Below are 13,401 nucleotides of genomic sequence, written 5' to 3'. Positions count from 1 at the left end.
TTTGACCAAGCAATCCAACATCGGCGGCTTGCCTAACATTTTGACATTTGACTATTTCTACCCCAATTCTTCTAGAGACGACAATTTCTTCCCCAACTCTTTCTAGAAACTAACTATATCTGCGTGCGGTTGACCGGCCGTTGGCATCCTTTATTAAGCATGCGGATGGATGTCCAAATGGTTGTTTACGATTGCTGCTTACAGTGTGCATTATGTATGTATAGTCTACCATTATCACTTGAGATATTTACTTCCTTCAGGAATGACCATTTGTAAGTTCAAAAGTCCAATAGCTCCATCAGCTTTTCACATAATTATCATCAAAAAATATTATAAGATAATTATTAGACGAATTATATTTAATGGATCTGAGTGTTAAATAGAAAAAATAATATTAATTTATCAAAAAAAATAAAAAAAATATATTTATATTCACGAATAACTAAGTATCATTTAAGATGGTATATATATATATATATATATATATATATATATATATATATATATATATATATATATATATATATATATATATCTCCTACCCTTGTAAAATTCTCTGCAGTTGACACATATACACCCATTACAATGATATGGATAGCTTGTCGAGGTTCAGAGTTAGAACAGCTGATAGAGCAAGCTTGTGGAGCCATCCGCGTACGATCGGAGGGCTGCCGGTCGTCTAATCTGTGCCCTGCAAATGGGGCACGTTCGTTCTCTCTCAAACCTGAAATAAAAAGTGTGACATCAAGTCAACATCCATTACTTCTACAAAGCACTTGTGAGAGAGAGAGAGAGAGAGAGAGAGAGAGAGAAGGCCATAGATTTGTTGAAGACCAAGCATAACTCGTAAGCATGTACATCTCTACCTCAGGAAGCATTTGTACAGGACAATAGCAGCATGGTAAGGAAGGTGATCGATCATAGGACGTGGAGGTATTATTACCATTGAAAGATGCAGTCTTCGCAGAATACGTGTTCGCAGTGAAGCACGACGGGAGCACGCATTCTGTCGAGGCAAATGGCACAAAGATCACCGGCTTCGTTTACCTGCGTAAGTTCCAGGACATGTAAATGCATTGTCTTATGGGCATGCATGCATGCCGGAATCGATGTCTCCAAATGAGAACAACATGAACCAATTCGTGGTAATGAAGCATTTGGAAAAGAACGAATCGCAAATACACAAACAGCACTTTCAGATGGTTGAGAGAAGTTAAGATTATTACCTGTTCGGTTGTCGCATACGACCCCCCATCGTCTCCTTCGCTTCTTGATAGTGCCTTCAACGCAGCAAAGAATAGCTGAACCTGAAATCATTGACTTGATCGTATGAAACAAGGCCTGAGCCTCGGAATAAAGGTAACATAAGCTAGCTTGCCGGGATTTGCACCACCCTAAGTTGCATCAGTGAGACCAGAAAGCTCACCCTGTGAGCTCTTCCCACAAACAAAGAGAAGAAGAACGTACTTTCTCTGAAGCCGATGTCAGCTTGAAGAGGAGGTAGAGTCCAGCGATGAGGTATGAAAAGCTGATTCCATGGTCCTTGTTCAGGAAGAACCGATACCAAACAGGCGATGGCAACCAAAACCGATACAGCAGTAGGAAGCACTCGACGACCGTCAATATCTTCCCCTGGTGAAGAAGAGAAAAGCGACCGTCAGTATTCTTTCTCTATGGGATAGCCGATGGTGTTTTCTGCAGACACTATTCGTACAATACTAGATGACGGGTGATGAAGCAAGCCACCTTACCTGCATACGATGATCGTTGCTTCTACTGCTTGTGTAACGCATCAAGACCATACACTTCACAGCCATGCCAACTTGTCGCACCATCGTGTCTAAAAGGTGAACACCAAGAGAAGTCAACCCCCGCCCACTATAAGCCCTTATCCCTACTTCCTACATCCCATAAGCACATTGATGAAAGCCATGACGACATAATGGAGGAGGAGGAGGAGGAGGAGGAGGGTACCATTGACCAGGATGACGAACAAGGCACGCCAAAAAGCCAGAGTTCCTTTTGGGGAAATCATGACCAGCGGGTATAGAAGATCATCGTTCCTGTGCCACCAGTACACTCCGTATACATGAATTATGAAGGCCAGCGTGATCCCAGCAAGCACGTATACTTTTCGCCCCCCCTGCACACAACAGTTCCTCATGCATGGGTTCGACCTTCGAATGTCGAGTTTCTTATTCTTAACGTAAAGCATTTCATGAGCTTATTGTTAATGCATTGATATGACCCAAATAGATCGAATACTCTTGAGGAGCGTCCCAAGCAAAATACATTAGAATAGCAAACCTCTAAAGCAGTTTGTGCCCTCACGATGTCATTGGATTTGACCATCACCGCAGCGATCCAGATTGGGCCGAAGAGATCTGTCAGGTCCCATGCAAAACACAACATTAGATAGAGAACGAGGAAAAGTTCTTGTTGGTCTGGTGGTTCAGACTATCAAAAGCAACCACACATACCTCGAAAATGTTGTCTGATGAAGACTATCAAAAGCAACAGCGAGAATGGCAGCACGCGTTCGATCCACCTCGCTAAATCCTGTACCTCGGATCTCTGGATTAGTATGTTCATAAAATTATCTGCTGTGTCATTGAACTCACCCTCGGTGCTCATGCTACCAGAGGACGAGGCAGACGTCGGCATAGAGGAAGATGACATAGCCGCCTGTCGTGCCACACCATCACTTCCCGACGAAGAACCAACCATCGGGCTCGAAACACCATCAGAACTTCGCGAACCCGCACTCCGCCCGTCCGGAGAGTCCGACCAGACCATCCCTATCGAGTGGTCATCGCCGCTGCTCGTAGAGGTGGTGGACTCATCGATCCTGCCGGAATAATGGCCTCGTAGCTGACCTCTGACGGAGCTATCGCTCTCCGAACGGCCCGGCCTCGCCAACGAGGCTCCCAGGCGCTCCAGAGTGGCCGAAAGCGGCGACTCGATGAAACGGGCGGGCGGGAAGACAAGGCGGTACCTGCTCGAGGTGGAGGCCTCGCTTCCGTTGCCATCAGAGCTTTCATGGGAGCTCTGCATTCCCGGAACCCAAAATCGGACCCCGAAGATCCTCAACAGGCGACGGCGACCTCGAAGAAATCGGGGTTCCGATGAACCCGGACGGGATTTCGGGTGACGCTAACCTCGATCTAGCGCGACGGGGGGAGGACAGAGATCTTCATAGGACGACGACGACGAAGTAGAAGAAGGGAGTCGGTGATGTCATGTCGTGATATGATATGATTGATTGAAACCGCACATATGGAGTTCATGAATCGATAATGAGAATTGGAGGTTGGTTTTATTATGATTCATAAAATAAATAAATACATCTCATACTTAAAAGATTTTTCTTAAATCATTTACGTTCTTCCTTCCATATACATAAAATCCAAAAATGATCGATGAATGCTCAACTCGAAAAATAATGAAATGACCTAACGAGAAGGGGAAGAAATATTTAATGAATGGTAAATAATAATGTGTTGAATAAATAATTACCATATATATATATATATATATATATATATATATATATAATTATATTATATTTAATATTATAAATAGAGAAAATGGCGAATATATGATATCAAAATAAACTTATCAAACACTAATGTGTCGCACATAACATACGCATTATTAAGTAATGCACCGATAAAATATGATTTTTATTTCCAAACGAAGTAATAAGTAATGAAAAATCAAAGGAAGGTTGTGCATCTCTACTTGTTTATCTTTCCTTTTGTTTCTCTTTCTTTTTCTTCCTCCTTATTATTTTATCCTTTTGCTATTTAATCCTTCCATATTTGTAATTACATTTACATCTCTAATTAGTCCAAATATGTTTTCTCGTTGATCCAATGCTCTCCCATGCCTTGTCTAACCTCAATCCAGGATTTCCTTGATAATTTAAATCATGTTGTGATTCCAAACATAATAAAATAAACACAAATGTCCTGTAAAAAGAAAAAAAAAAGAAAAAGAAATGAATGATAACACATAACAATTTGTTGAATAAGTAAATATAATATGAAAATTCAATTATATTATACATGAACATAGATAGTATCAACAAAAATTTAAAAAGGGACTATAAATTTATGAATTATTTAATAATATCATAAATATGTAATACATTGATTATTGTATCATCCGATATAGTATAGAGCGAATGTATGTACTGGTTCGTCGATTAACTATATAGTACATGAATCAATCTATTTTGGATAGTACGCACGTAAATGTAGGTATATCGACCAGCATACCTATGTATAGTTTGATACGATTAAAACTCGAGCGCAATCGATTGATAAAGGTCTAAAACGATCTTATCGTTATGGGTTGAAAATTATTAATTTATCAACATAATATGTTGTGTGAGCAATTTGGGTCTAACAAATATTTTGTAAGATACCTAATCTCATTATTTATTTTGGTGATAGAAAAAGATATATAAAAATGATATTATTTTGCTCTAATCTTAAAGTTTAGATACCTAATCCAACATTTCAACTTGCTTCGTTATAAGTCATTCAAAATCAACTAACTTCTTTCTAAGAAGGATCATGCAACAAAGTAATTTCATGATGGATTTCAAAAATAATAGTATCAACTCTTCATCTTTACAACCTAAAATGTTTATTAATTTATAATATATATAAATTTTATTCTTATTTAAATATAATTATGTACCAAGAAATTATGAGAAAACCACTAAATTAGGATTTTTTTTTTTTTCTGATCAGAGACTAATACAATCAATTAGCACAAGACAATATTCTTTGATATAATCATATATTATCATCATAGTATGAGCCAATGTTCTTTAATATAATCATTCATCATCATCGATAGTGATTAAGTTCAAACTCTCAAAATAACTCAATTCCGTCGATGAATGAGGGAGAGGAATCATGCTACCAGATGTAGTATTGTCTCTTATCTGCAAGATTTGTCTTGGAGATGCATCTCTTTATTCAACTCCCTCAATAAATAATGGAGAGGATACTCAAAAGGCTTGAATAATAATAATAATAATAATAATAATAATAATAGTACTTTCAGTAAGAATTCATATGTAAAAAGTGAATGTTTATCGAGAGGGATAAACAAAAAAAAAAAAAAACAAAAGGAAAGGAAAAGTAAGAGGAGAAAGAAAGAAAGAAAAAAAAAAAAACACTTTTGGTAAGAATTTGTATGTATGTAGAAGGTCAATTTTTATCAAGAGCGATAAAGAGGAGGAGAAAAATAAGGAAAATGGAGTAGCTGTGATTTTTGTTTCTTGTTCCTATATCTCTATGGATTCTATTTTCTTTGAAAAAAATCTTATACATGAATGAGTTCTTTGTTTTGGACACAAAAACATTGATATCCCATAAGATCGCATAATGTATTATATGATAATATTATAAATAATAATAATATATATACTATCATGTTGGTTATGGATGTTATTCTATCTATGTATCGATAGGATCAGCAGGGTGATTTTCTATGAGAATTAATAGACCATAGACGTATATCCAATATGATTTCCTATTTACCGACGACGCCGATGAGGAGGAGGATGTACACATCGGTTAGGCAAAGGCGGTGGAAGATTTTATCGCTTTACATTTAATCCTTGGAATATTTAATTCATGATGTCTTCTGTCCCATCGCAGAAATTGTTTCATGATCAACGTAGAATCCTGCATTTATACGGAACATAGAAACCAACCATTGAGGTTGTGACAAACAGAATACCGTCTTTAGCTTTATCTAAGATAGATTTCGATCACAGCAAAACTCCAATAATTTACTTAATAGGCACGGAAACCCAAGTTGAACTGTCATAGAATAACAGATACAAGAAGTGCTCAATGTCAGTGAGAACATAATAATAAACCAGCTGAACGAAACATACTCTCCATATAGACCTACACTCTCACGCAAGCATCCTTCATATTAAGCACACACAGTATATAAGCTAAGAGGCGCTGACAATCTAAGAAGCTTCTGCAGCTGCTGCAGGAGGTAAGAAAGCTCTTCCGGGTTGCCGGCGAGCAAGCGGCCCATGCCATCCGAGTAGCTGCATCACCAGAGATCAATGCAAACATTATTTCGGATAAAACATATCATGAATAAATTTTGCCCAACGCACAAAAATCTTTCTCCAATATTATGCAAGTCCAAAGGAGAATGACATGTTCAAAGGTAACACACACAAAATTATACACATGTCCAGCCAGTGTTATCAATTGTCAAAATGGGTTTGATGTCGAACAGATGTCAGACCACCCAGCCAGCCAACTTTTGCCGATCCAGATGAAAGTTGCAAACCGCATTTGTTGTCTCAGACCAACTCACTAGAGAATCAATCTTGAACCCACTTTCAACAAGGACCAAACAAAAACCAGCCTGAAGCCTCAGTCCAAGATACACAAGGACATTAAGAGAAATTGATTTCTGCTCGATAGTTAACTATACCTTAAGCAATTATACTTCATATTTCATATGGTCGTGGAGGAACGACAAATGCATGAGACAAATAAGTTTGGCAAATGAGTTATATAGACAAACAACACAAAATGTGATTGGTGTGTCAGTTGGCATGTCTGACCAAAGAGAACTACAAATGGCGATAATGTTACAAAGGTCACAGGAGCCAATGCAGTCTAGCTATTGCCAGCTAATCTGAGAAATGCAACATACCTTGGCATTGACACCATCTGAGCCGATTCTGTTCTCAGTCTTCAACTTCATATAGTCGGCTCGGGTAAATTTAGTAAAGCCCCTGATATGTACTTGGATGTCAGAATCCATGAAAGCATATGTTGCATATGAGTTCAAAGAATAGGAAATGAGAAACAAAGTCCTAAAGTAAATGTCACATATAATGAAAATTCCAACACTCAGACCTAGATCTATGCATTTCAATACCAAGTGATCCCAATAGAAAAAATTAGTTTTGCTTGTCGAATACCTACAGTCTGACATTGGGTCTGAAAAATGTTATAGAGCATAGATGCATTAGTTTGCATAGTAATTTTAACTGAGCAGTTTCCGACATACCACTTTCCACTGACAATTATCTTCTGACGGCCAGGGAACTTGAATTTGGCACGCCGTAAGGCTTCTTGTGCATTGTTGCTATTGTTATCCTTGCAACGAACAGACAGAAGAACCTGACCAATGTTCACTCTGGCACATGTTCCTTGTGGTTTCCCAAAGGCACCTCTCATCCCGGTCTGGAGCCTATCAGCTCCAGCACAGGAAAGCATCTTATTAATACGCAGAACATGGAATGGATGCACCCTGACTCTCAAGTGGAAAGCATCCTTCCCAGCAAACTTTGTCATATACTTGTTGCACGCAATGCGTGCAGCTTCAAGAGCCTCACTAGATACATTCTCCTTCTCCCAGCTAACCAGGTGAACACAGAAGGGAAACTCATCAACTCCTTTCTTCTTCATTCCAACATCATAGATCCTGATCTTAGGGTCCGGAACACCACGGCAGTATCTTGACTTTGGATATGGCTTATTCTTAATCTGACGATAACATCTTGCAGGACCTGTATGGACAACCATCAAAGCAAATCATATTACAACCCAAGTAAGAAAAATCTCAAAAAAAAAAAGTTGTATTTCTGAAGGAACATAGGTATAACAATTAGATGCTTAAGCTCTCCGTACCAACAAGTCTACATATGGTAAATATGACAACCAATTTCTTTGATAAAAACCATTCATCTATAGAATCGTCATTGCAAGTTCAAATGTTTGTCTCTATAATTAAAAAGAAGCTCGACTCAAAAAACAAATACACTAATTATACCTTTTTTGCTATTTTGAACTCTGCAACCTATAAAATGACAACAACCATGGTCCGTAAAATATGATGTTCAAAATCAATGAATTAGGTCAACCCTAGGAAAGCACATGCTTTCACCAAAATGTAAAATTTGTGATTCCATCAAGACAATAAGAAACTTGGAATCTATGATCCATTCCACCGATTTTTCTTGACAGGCCACGATGTATTAAGGCGGAAAATAACAAACAGACTACGATCCTACACGAAAATTGAAACGGACGATACATTTAGCAAGAAAAATGCGCAATGTTATACAACAGCCATAATCAAATCTAAATTAAAAGCTAATACGAAAAAAAAAGGATAAGAAACGATCATAATCATCATAAAAAGGAGCATCTATAAGCAGAATGGATGGAAACCACAAACAAGGGGATACAATAAATTAACATATTAGAACCAATAAAATCGATTCAACTACACTTAAGCAAATCCCAAATAGCGCATTCCATCTACTTCGATTCACTTGGATCAAAGTAACATGCAGCAACGTTCGACAAAATCGACCCCGAAATAGAGACTAGAAGGAAGAAAAAGATCGACTTACGTCTCCCCATTGTCGCGCCGGAGGCCAGGAAGCAATCACAAGAAACCCTTGAGCACCGAAATGAAGGCCTCTCTACCTCTATATATATACACACAGAGGTCCGAACGCGGAAACCCTAGACACGAGAACCGTGGACCAAAGGCCGCCTCAATTGATGGCCGGCTTAGTTGGGCCGCTTCGATCCCGCATGGCTGGTAGCCTGGACTAGAGGCGGTCCGGTTTGCAGTCAAATCGTTGACCCGAGATGGCGTACACGGTTCTCCGACGGGTCCGTTGCTTCGCCCTTGGGATTCAGACGTGTGTGCATGCGTCACCCCCACGTGGCGAATCACGTGTTTCAGATACAGCTCGACGCCGCCTTTTCACATGTTGATGACAGTCGTCGCGTGGGGCCCTTCTGCTCCTTCTCTCACCCTTTCATATCGACATCGGAAGTCAACGCTTCGCAAGCCGAGAAATTTCAACGGGAGTAGCAGACAGAAATGCGTTATTACAAGTTCTAAACGAAGCTTGACTTTGCGACCGAGGCAAAGACTCTGCAGCAGAGTTTGACTCAACAATCAACAGCGGAGAACAGAAACACTCTTCGAATATGTTACATCTTCTGCTTTAGGACATGACGCAGCTGAATCTTTTGGCTCCCCATCCTTGCCTCCATCAGCTTTGCCTTTAAACTGTGCCTCTGATTGCTTCGTGGCCGTTCGGTGCACCCTTTTGCCGGACTCGAACCAGCTCCTCCCGGTCCGATACCGGGAGACAAAGTGTCATCGGAGACCTTATTACCATTTGACAGCCTTCCGGTTGTGTGCTCGATCGAGAGTTTCTCGCATACCTCATCATGGTACGAGGCTAGACTTCCATTAGACAACCTGCCTGGTTTCACCTCATCAGATGTTCTCAAGAGGTCGTCAACGATATCGTGCGCTGACGATCTCCAAAGCTTGCACATCGAAGATGCCATCACCTTTCTTGATTTTGCATTTGCAGAGGAGACCTCAATGGTTTCTTGGTTTACCTTGTCTTGTCTGTTCTCCTTCGACTCTGTTTCGCTCACCGAAGCATAGCTTTCTTTGCAGCAATCATCGACGGATGGTTCGATCCCAACATGCGAGTTGCTCGAACCTCGCTCCTCGGCGTGACTCACTTTCTCCCGGTCACTATCATCTTCTACATCATCCTTGCTATCTACCGACTCATGTGCGTTCTGCTCCGGGGGATGCTCCAGAAAGGCATCTGTCTCTGGACTCGCGGTGTCATGGCTTTCAGGGCTACGACCAGAGCAAGGTTCGATGTCTCTCTCATGGGTTTCTTGGTTTGGTTGGAGTTCTTCGAAGACAGCATGGATGTCTTCCGAAGCAGGTGGCGGCTGGTAAGAGAATTCTTCCATCCCTTCAGTATTTGCCAGGTCCACTTGTTCTTTAAGCAGCTCTGCCTCTCGCACTGATGCAAAGTCGGAGTGTGCAGCTGCGCTCGTAGACAAAAATGCTTCCAACTCCGCTCGCAGTTCCCTCAGCTGTGAATATTTCTCCTCGAGAATCAGCTTTGCCTCGATTAACTTCATCTGAACCCTTTCCTCGCGCCATACCTCTGCCATTTGCAGCATCTTCTTGTCGTCTTCAGCTTCTTCTCGTATCTTCAATGCTTCCATCTTCAGCGTTCCGATCTCAGCTTTGTCTTCCCCGATCTCCTTCGCAAGCTCATCACAGACCTCCTCGACAAGCTCGCGAGCTCGGCGTTCTTTCCCACAGTCACGCAGGAGCTGCTTCGCGGTTAGTTTGGCTTCAGCAAGCTCATCGATCAGCCTGGCACGAACGATCTCTGCTTTTTGTCGCTTTTTCCTCTCTCTGTGGAGATCAGCCTTCGTCGCCTCGATCATAGCCCTGACCTTCTCGTGCTCCCTGCTTCGCCATGACGCTTTCTCCTCGGCAACCCTTTTCAAGAATCGATCCAGCTCTTTCTTTGCTGACCTCCGTTCGGTCTCGAGTTCAATGATGCGGGCACGAGCTCTTTCGAGCTCGGTCCGAAGGGAATTAACGAGTGTATCTGTGTTCAATTCCTGAGCTTCAAGAAGCTTCAGTTGACCATAGAACCGGAAGACCTCCTCCGATGTCATCGAGCTCTCAGGATCCCATTTAGTTGCATTCTCCGTTACAGAATTGGGAAATCCAGCGAGCTGTTTTACATGGATGACACAAACAAAAATCATATCTCCGGAAAAAACAAGAAACCGAGAGAAGGGTTAGGAATTCGACCAGTCTAAAGAACGAAGATATACCTTAAGAACATTGCCATATTTGGGACTTAGAACTGAGACTGGACCGACAGATCCATTCTTTTTATTCTTATTAGCATGCAGGTCAGCGCCAAGGGGATTACAAAGCAGCCGATCTCGTTGATGCTGAGGAACAGACTGCACAGTCAAAAAGAGAGAAGCAGAACAGAGAACATCAAACATTTTTCAAGCATGCGAAGTGCAGTATAACATGTTGAAGATTAAAAGCAAGCATCACTGTTAATGGACCTGCACCTTCCAACCTTCAATCAAATTCATGGCCAAGCCAACTTTACGACCTAGACTCTTCGAAGCTAATGTGCATCGAGTCATTTCCTAAGAGCTTAAGCTTTTTGGATCTATGTTAACCTGATCAAAGCGTTTGTCATCGAATCATTGCAGATTTGACGAAAATAGCAAGAATCGAAGAACAAATTGGTACACGAAAGACCCCCCAACCCCTTCAAGCATCAAGAATGGTAGCAAACCCTTTTCTTCTCCGTCTGAGGGGATCCTGAAAAGATGCTAAAGATCGGAGGTTTTTGAACGGAATGAGCAAGAAAAAGAAAAAGGTAGACTTTTGAGACAAGTAGTATGGCATCAATATGTGAGCCTCTACCAAGAATCAAGCCACCATCCACTGCAGAAAAAGGAGCTCTAGTGGAATCTTGATCCTGCCATACCTCGAGACCAGGAGGAGGTCGTCGGCTGCCATTGCCATCACGCAGAGGCTGCAGGTGCCAGATCCGAGCCACGAGCTTCCTCGCCGACATGCGCGGAGGCCCAGCTCCGGGGCGGACATCGCCGACCTCGTTGACGGGCTTCGGCGGGGGGGCTTCCTGTAACTTCCACCGAAGAAATGGGGTGCCGGGGCCACTCCTCCTCCCGCCGGCTGCGGTGCCGCCCTTTCTTAGGCGAGTCCGGACAGCGGCGCCGCGGAACTCGCGGTTGCGGACGCGGCAGCCGGGGTGGGGCTTCCGTGCCTGGCGAAGACCAGAGTCGGGTGGCGACGGCAGGGCTTTGCTAGGTAGACTCCTCGGGAGGCCGTCGGCAGCGGCGGAGGTCGGCATCGTCACAAGCACGTCACTCCGATCGCATCAGAGAGAGAGAGAGAGAGCAGTGATTCGGCGATGCGACGGCGCTGTTGGAAACGCCTATCCAAATATACACATGAATTCTTGGAGCGAAATTACTCGATTGCCCAAATTGCCAATAAAATTAGAAAATTGCATTATAAATGCTAAAATTGCTCCCAAATGTCTAATTGTAAATATGTCACATAAAATAAATATGTCATGTCCATCAACACCGTATCCTAAGAAATATTTGGTCATTATTCGAGCTTAAAGATACGTTGATGGATTTCGATATCATCTACCACAAAAAATATGAGTATCAAGTGTGTAGGCCACACTATGATCGAGGGCTATTTATGGAATTAGCTAGATCTCCCCGTTCATTTGTACGTGTCGGGCTGGAATTCGCCGGGACAGCTGTTTGCTGTACCGGGCGGAGGGTCGGGTTTAAAATGGCGTCGGGGGGAGCGGGAAGAGGAATCCGAGGTGGAGGCAGGTGCGTGGCCACGTCGGCACGTGCCACCGAGCTACGCGACGAGGCGGGCACGTCATGCGCGCGGGACGCACCGCCATCGGTGGGTCAACTCCCCCGAGAAACGTACGCATGAAGACACACCTAATTTAACTATTTGCCGAGAGGACCACGGTGAACCCTACGATAGGTCCCAGTGTCGGCCCAATAGGATGGCAGGGGTGAACCGTGATTACTCGGGGTGGGTCGTCGCGTCAATGGTACTGGAGAACTCCAAAATAGGAGGGATATTTCGTACCAACGTCAGCATGGTCAACGTCAGCATGTTTGCTCGGAGGAGTTATGGTCAAGGGAGTTGATTTCAGGAGGCCAAATGATGCACACGAAAGACCAATTACTTGGCATTAAACACGTTAACAATGTGTTGTTTCGTTGCTAGGCATCCATCGAATACGTATCGTCAAGGTTCTCTACCGAGGTGAATTCAAACTTCCACCAGGAGAAATCAACGTGACTTGTGTTTTGATTCCATGCATCCACAACACGATCGAGGCTTCCCGTCAACCTCGAGCAGCTTCCGGTCCATGTCCGACGGCGGCCAAACTCACCGCAAAAGTTGAAGGGGTTAATATACCCACGTTGGTCGTCATGGAGGCTATGAGCAGTTGTGACTCTTTCTTCTTCTCGGTCTGAGATCGATCTTATCCGAGAAAGCTTCAATTCTTCCCCTCCTATATAGTACTTGACATGCAACGCGAGAAGTTAGAACCGAGCGAACTGAGCAAACGAAGAAGAAGAAGAAGAAGAAAGATGGGGAATTGCCTTAACCTCCAACCTGGAATGACATGGGTCGACGAGGAGGGTTGGGACACGATGGGTTCCGGCAGTCCTCGGCGCGACGATCGAGTGGCGAAGACGGCATTAGAGAAGCTCAGACAAAAGTCATTACTGAGACGGGAGAATGGAGGTGCATCTTCTTCCCTGGTTAAGATCAAGATCACGAAGAAGCAGTGGGAGGAACTGATGTCCCGAGCTGACATGCAGGGAGTGGATGTCCACCGAGTGCTAAGCCGTATCATGGGCAGAAGTCGATCATATGTCGAGGGCCGAGGACGGCAATGGAGACCGAGCCTGCGGAGCATACCGGAAGATGCCGAGTCCG

General features: G+C 42.9%; 2 protein-coding genes and 1 long non-coding RNA gene across 4 annotated transcripts; 1 reads left to right on the top strand and 2 right to left on the bottom strand.

Moving 5' to 3' along the window:
* Positions 1–615: 615 nt before the first annotated feature.
* LOC103994396 (uncharacterized) lies at positions 616–8,572 on the bottom strand. Its single transcript, XM_065121318.1, has 12 exons — positions 8,420–8,572; positions 7,069–7,570; positions 6,709–6,790; positions 6,011–6,085; positions 2,481–3,048; positions 2,308–2,384; positions 1,975–2,143; positions 1,752–1,840; positions 1,468–1,632; positions 1,227–1,307; positions 944–1,047; positions 616–724 (listed from the first exon to the last, which is right to left on the bottom strand). The coding sequence occupies exons 1-12, from the start codon at positions 8,427–8,429 to the stop codon at positions 616–618; spliced, it is 2,031 nt and encodes a 676-aa protein (XP_064977390.1). The 5' UTR covers positions 8,430–8,572.
* Positions 8,573–8,719: 147 nt separating this feature from the next.
* LOC135583544 (nucleoporin alm1-like) lies at positions 8,720–11,886 on the bottom strand. Its single transcript, XM_065119489.1, has 3 exons — positions 11,375–11,886; positions 10,695–10,829; positions 8,720–10,592 (listed from the first exon to the last, which is right to left on the bottom strand). Exons 1-3 carry the CDS (start codon positions 11,759–11,761, stop codon positions 9,015–9,017), a joined length of 2,100 nt encoding a protein of 699 aa, XP_064975561.1. The 5' UTR covers positions 11,762–11,886; the 3' UTR covers positions 8,720–9,014.
* Positions 9,127–11,472, top strand: LOC135618545 (uncharacterized). 2 transcript variants are annotated; one of them, XR_010489051.1, is made up of 4 exons: positions 9,127–9,260; positions 9,496–11,010; positions 11,094–11,263; positions 11,338–11,472. It is a non-coding gene; the product is annotated as an uncharacterized LOC135618545 (long non-coding RNA). The 2 variants fall into 2 exon arrangements; XR_010489050.1 differs by having other exon boundaries at positions 11,094–11,414.
* Positions 11,887–13,401: the final 1,515 nt, after the last annotated feature.

This window comes from Musa acuminata, chromosome BXJ2-8, assembly GCF_036884655.1.
Source record: "Musa acuminata AAA Group cultivar baxijiao chromosome BXJ2-8, Cavendish_Baxijiao_AAA, whole genome shotgun sequence".
NCBI lineage: Eukaryota > Viridiplantae > Streptophyta > Magnoliopsida > Zingiberales > Musaceae > Musa > Musa acuminata.
This window is presented reverse-complemented; position numbering and strand designations above follow the sequence as displayed.

Bases quoted from the DNA above. Each gene is read 5' to 3' on its own strand.
- LOC103994396 (XM_065121318.1), bottom strand. The intron at 2,385-2,480 runs GTATGTGTGGTT...GGGACCTGACAG, and splicing joins CATCAGACAACATTTTCGAG to ATCTCTTCGGCCCAATCTGG. The intron at 1,048-1,226 runs GTAATAATCTTA...GAACTTACGCAG, and splicing joins CGTATGCGACAACCGAACAG to GTAAACGAAGCCGGTGATCT.
- LOC135583544 (XM_065119489.1), bottom strand. From the start codon at position 11,761: ATGCCGACCTCCGCCGCTGCCGACGGCCTCCCGAGGAGTCTACCTAGC. The intron at 10,830-11,374 runs GTATGGCAGGAT...TTGACTGTGCAG, and splicing joins GACCTCCTCCTGGTCTCGAG to TCTGTTCCTCAGCATCAACG. The intron at 10,593-10,694 runs GTATATCTTCGT...CATGTAAAACAG, and splicing joins AATATGGCAATGTTCTTAAG to CTCGCTGGATTTCCCAATTC.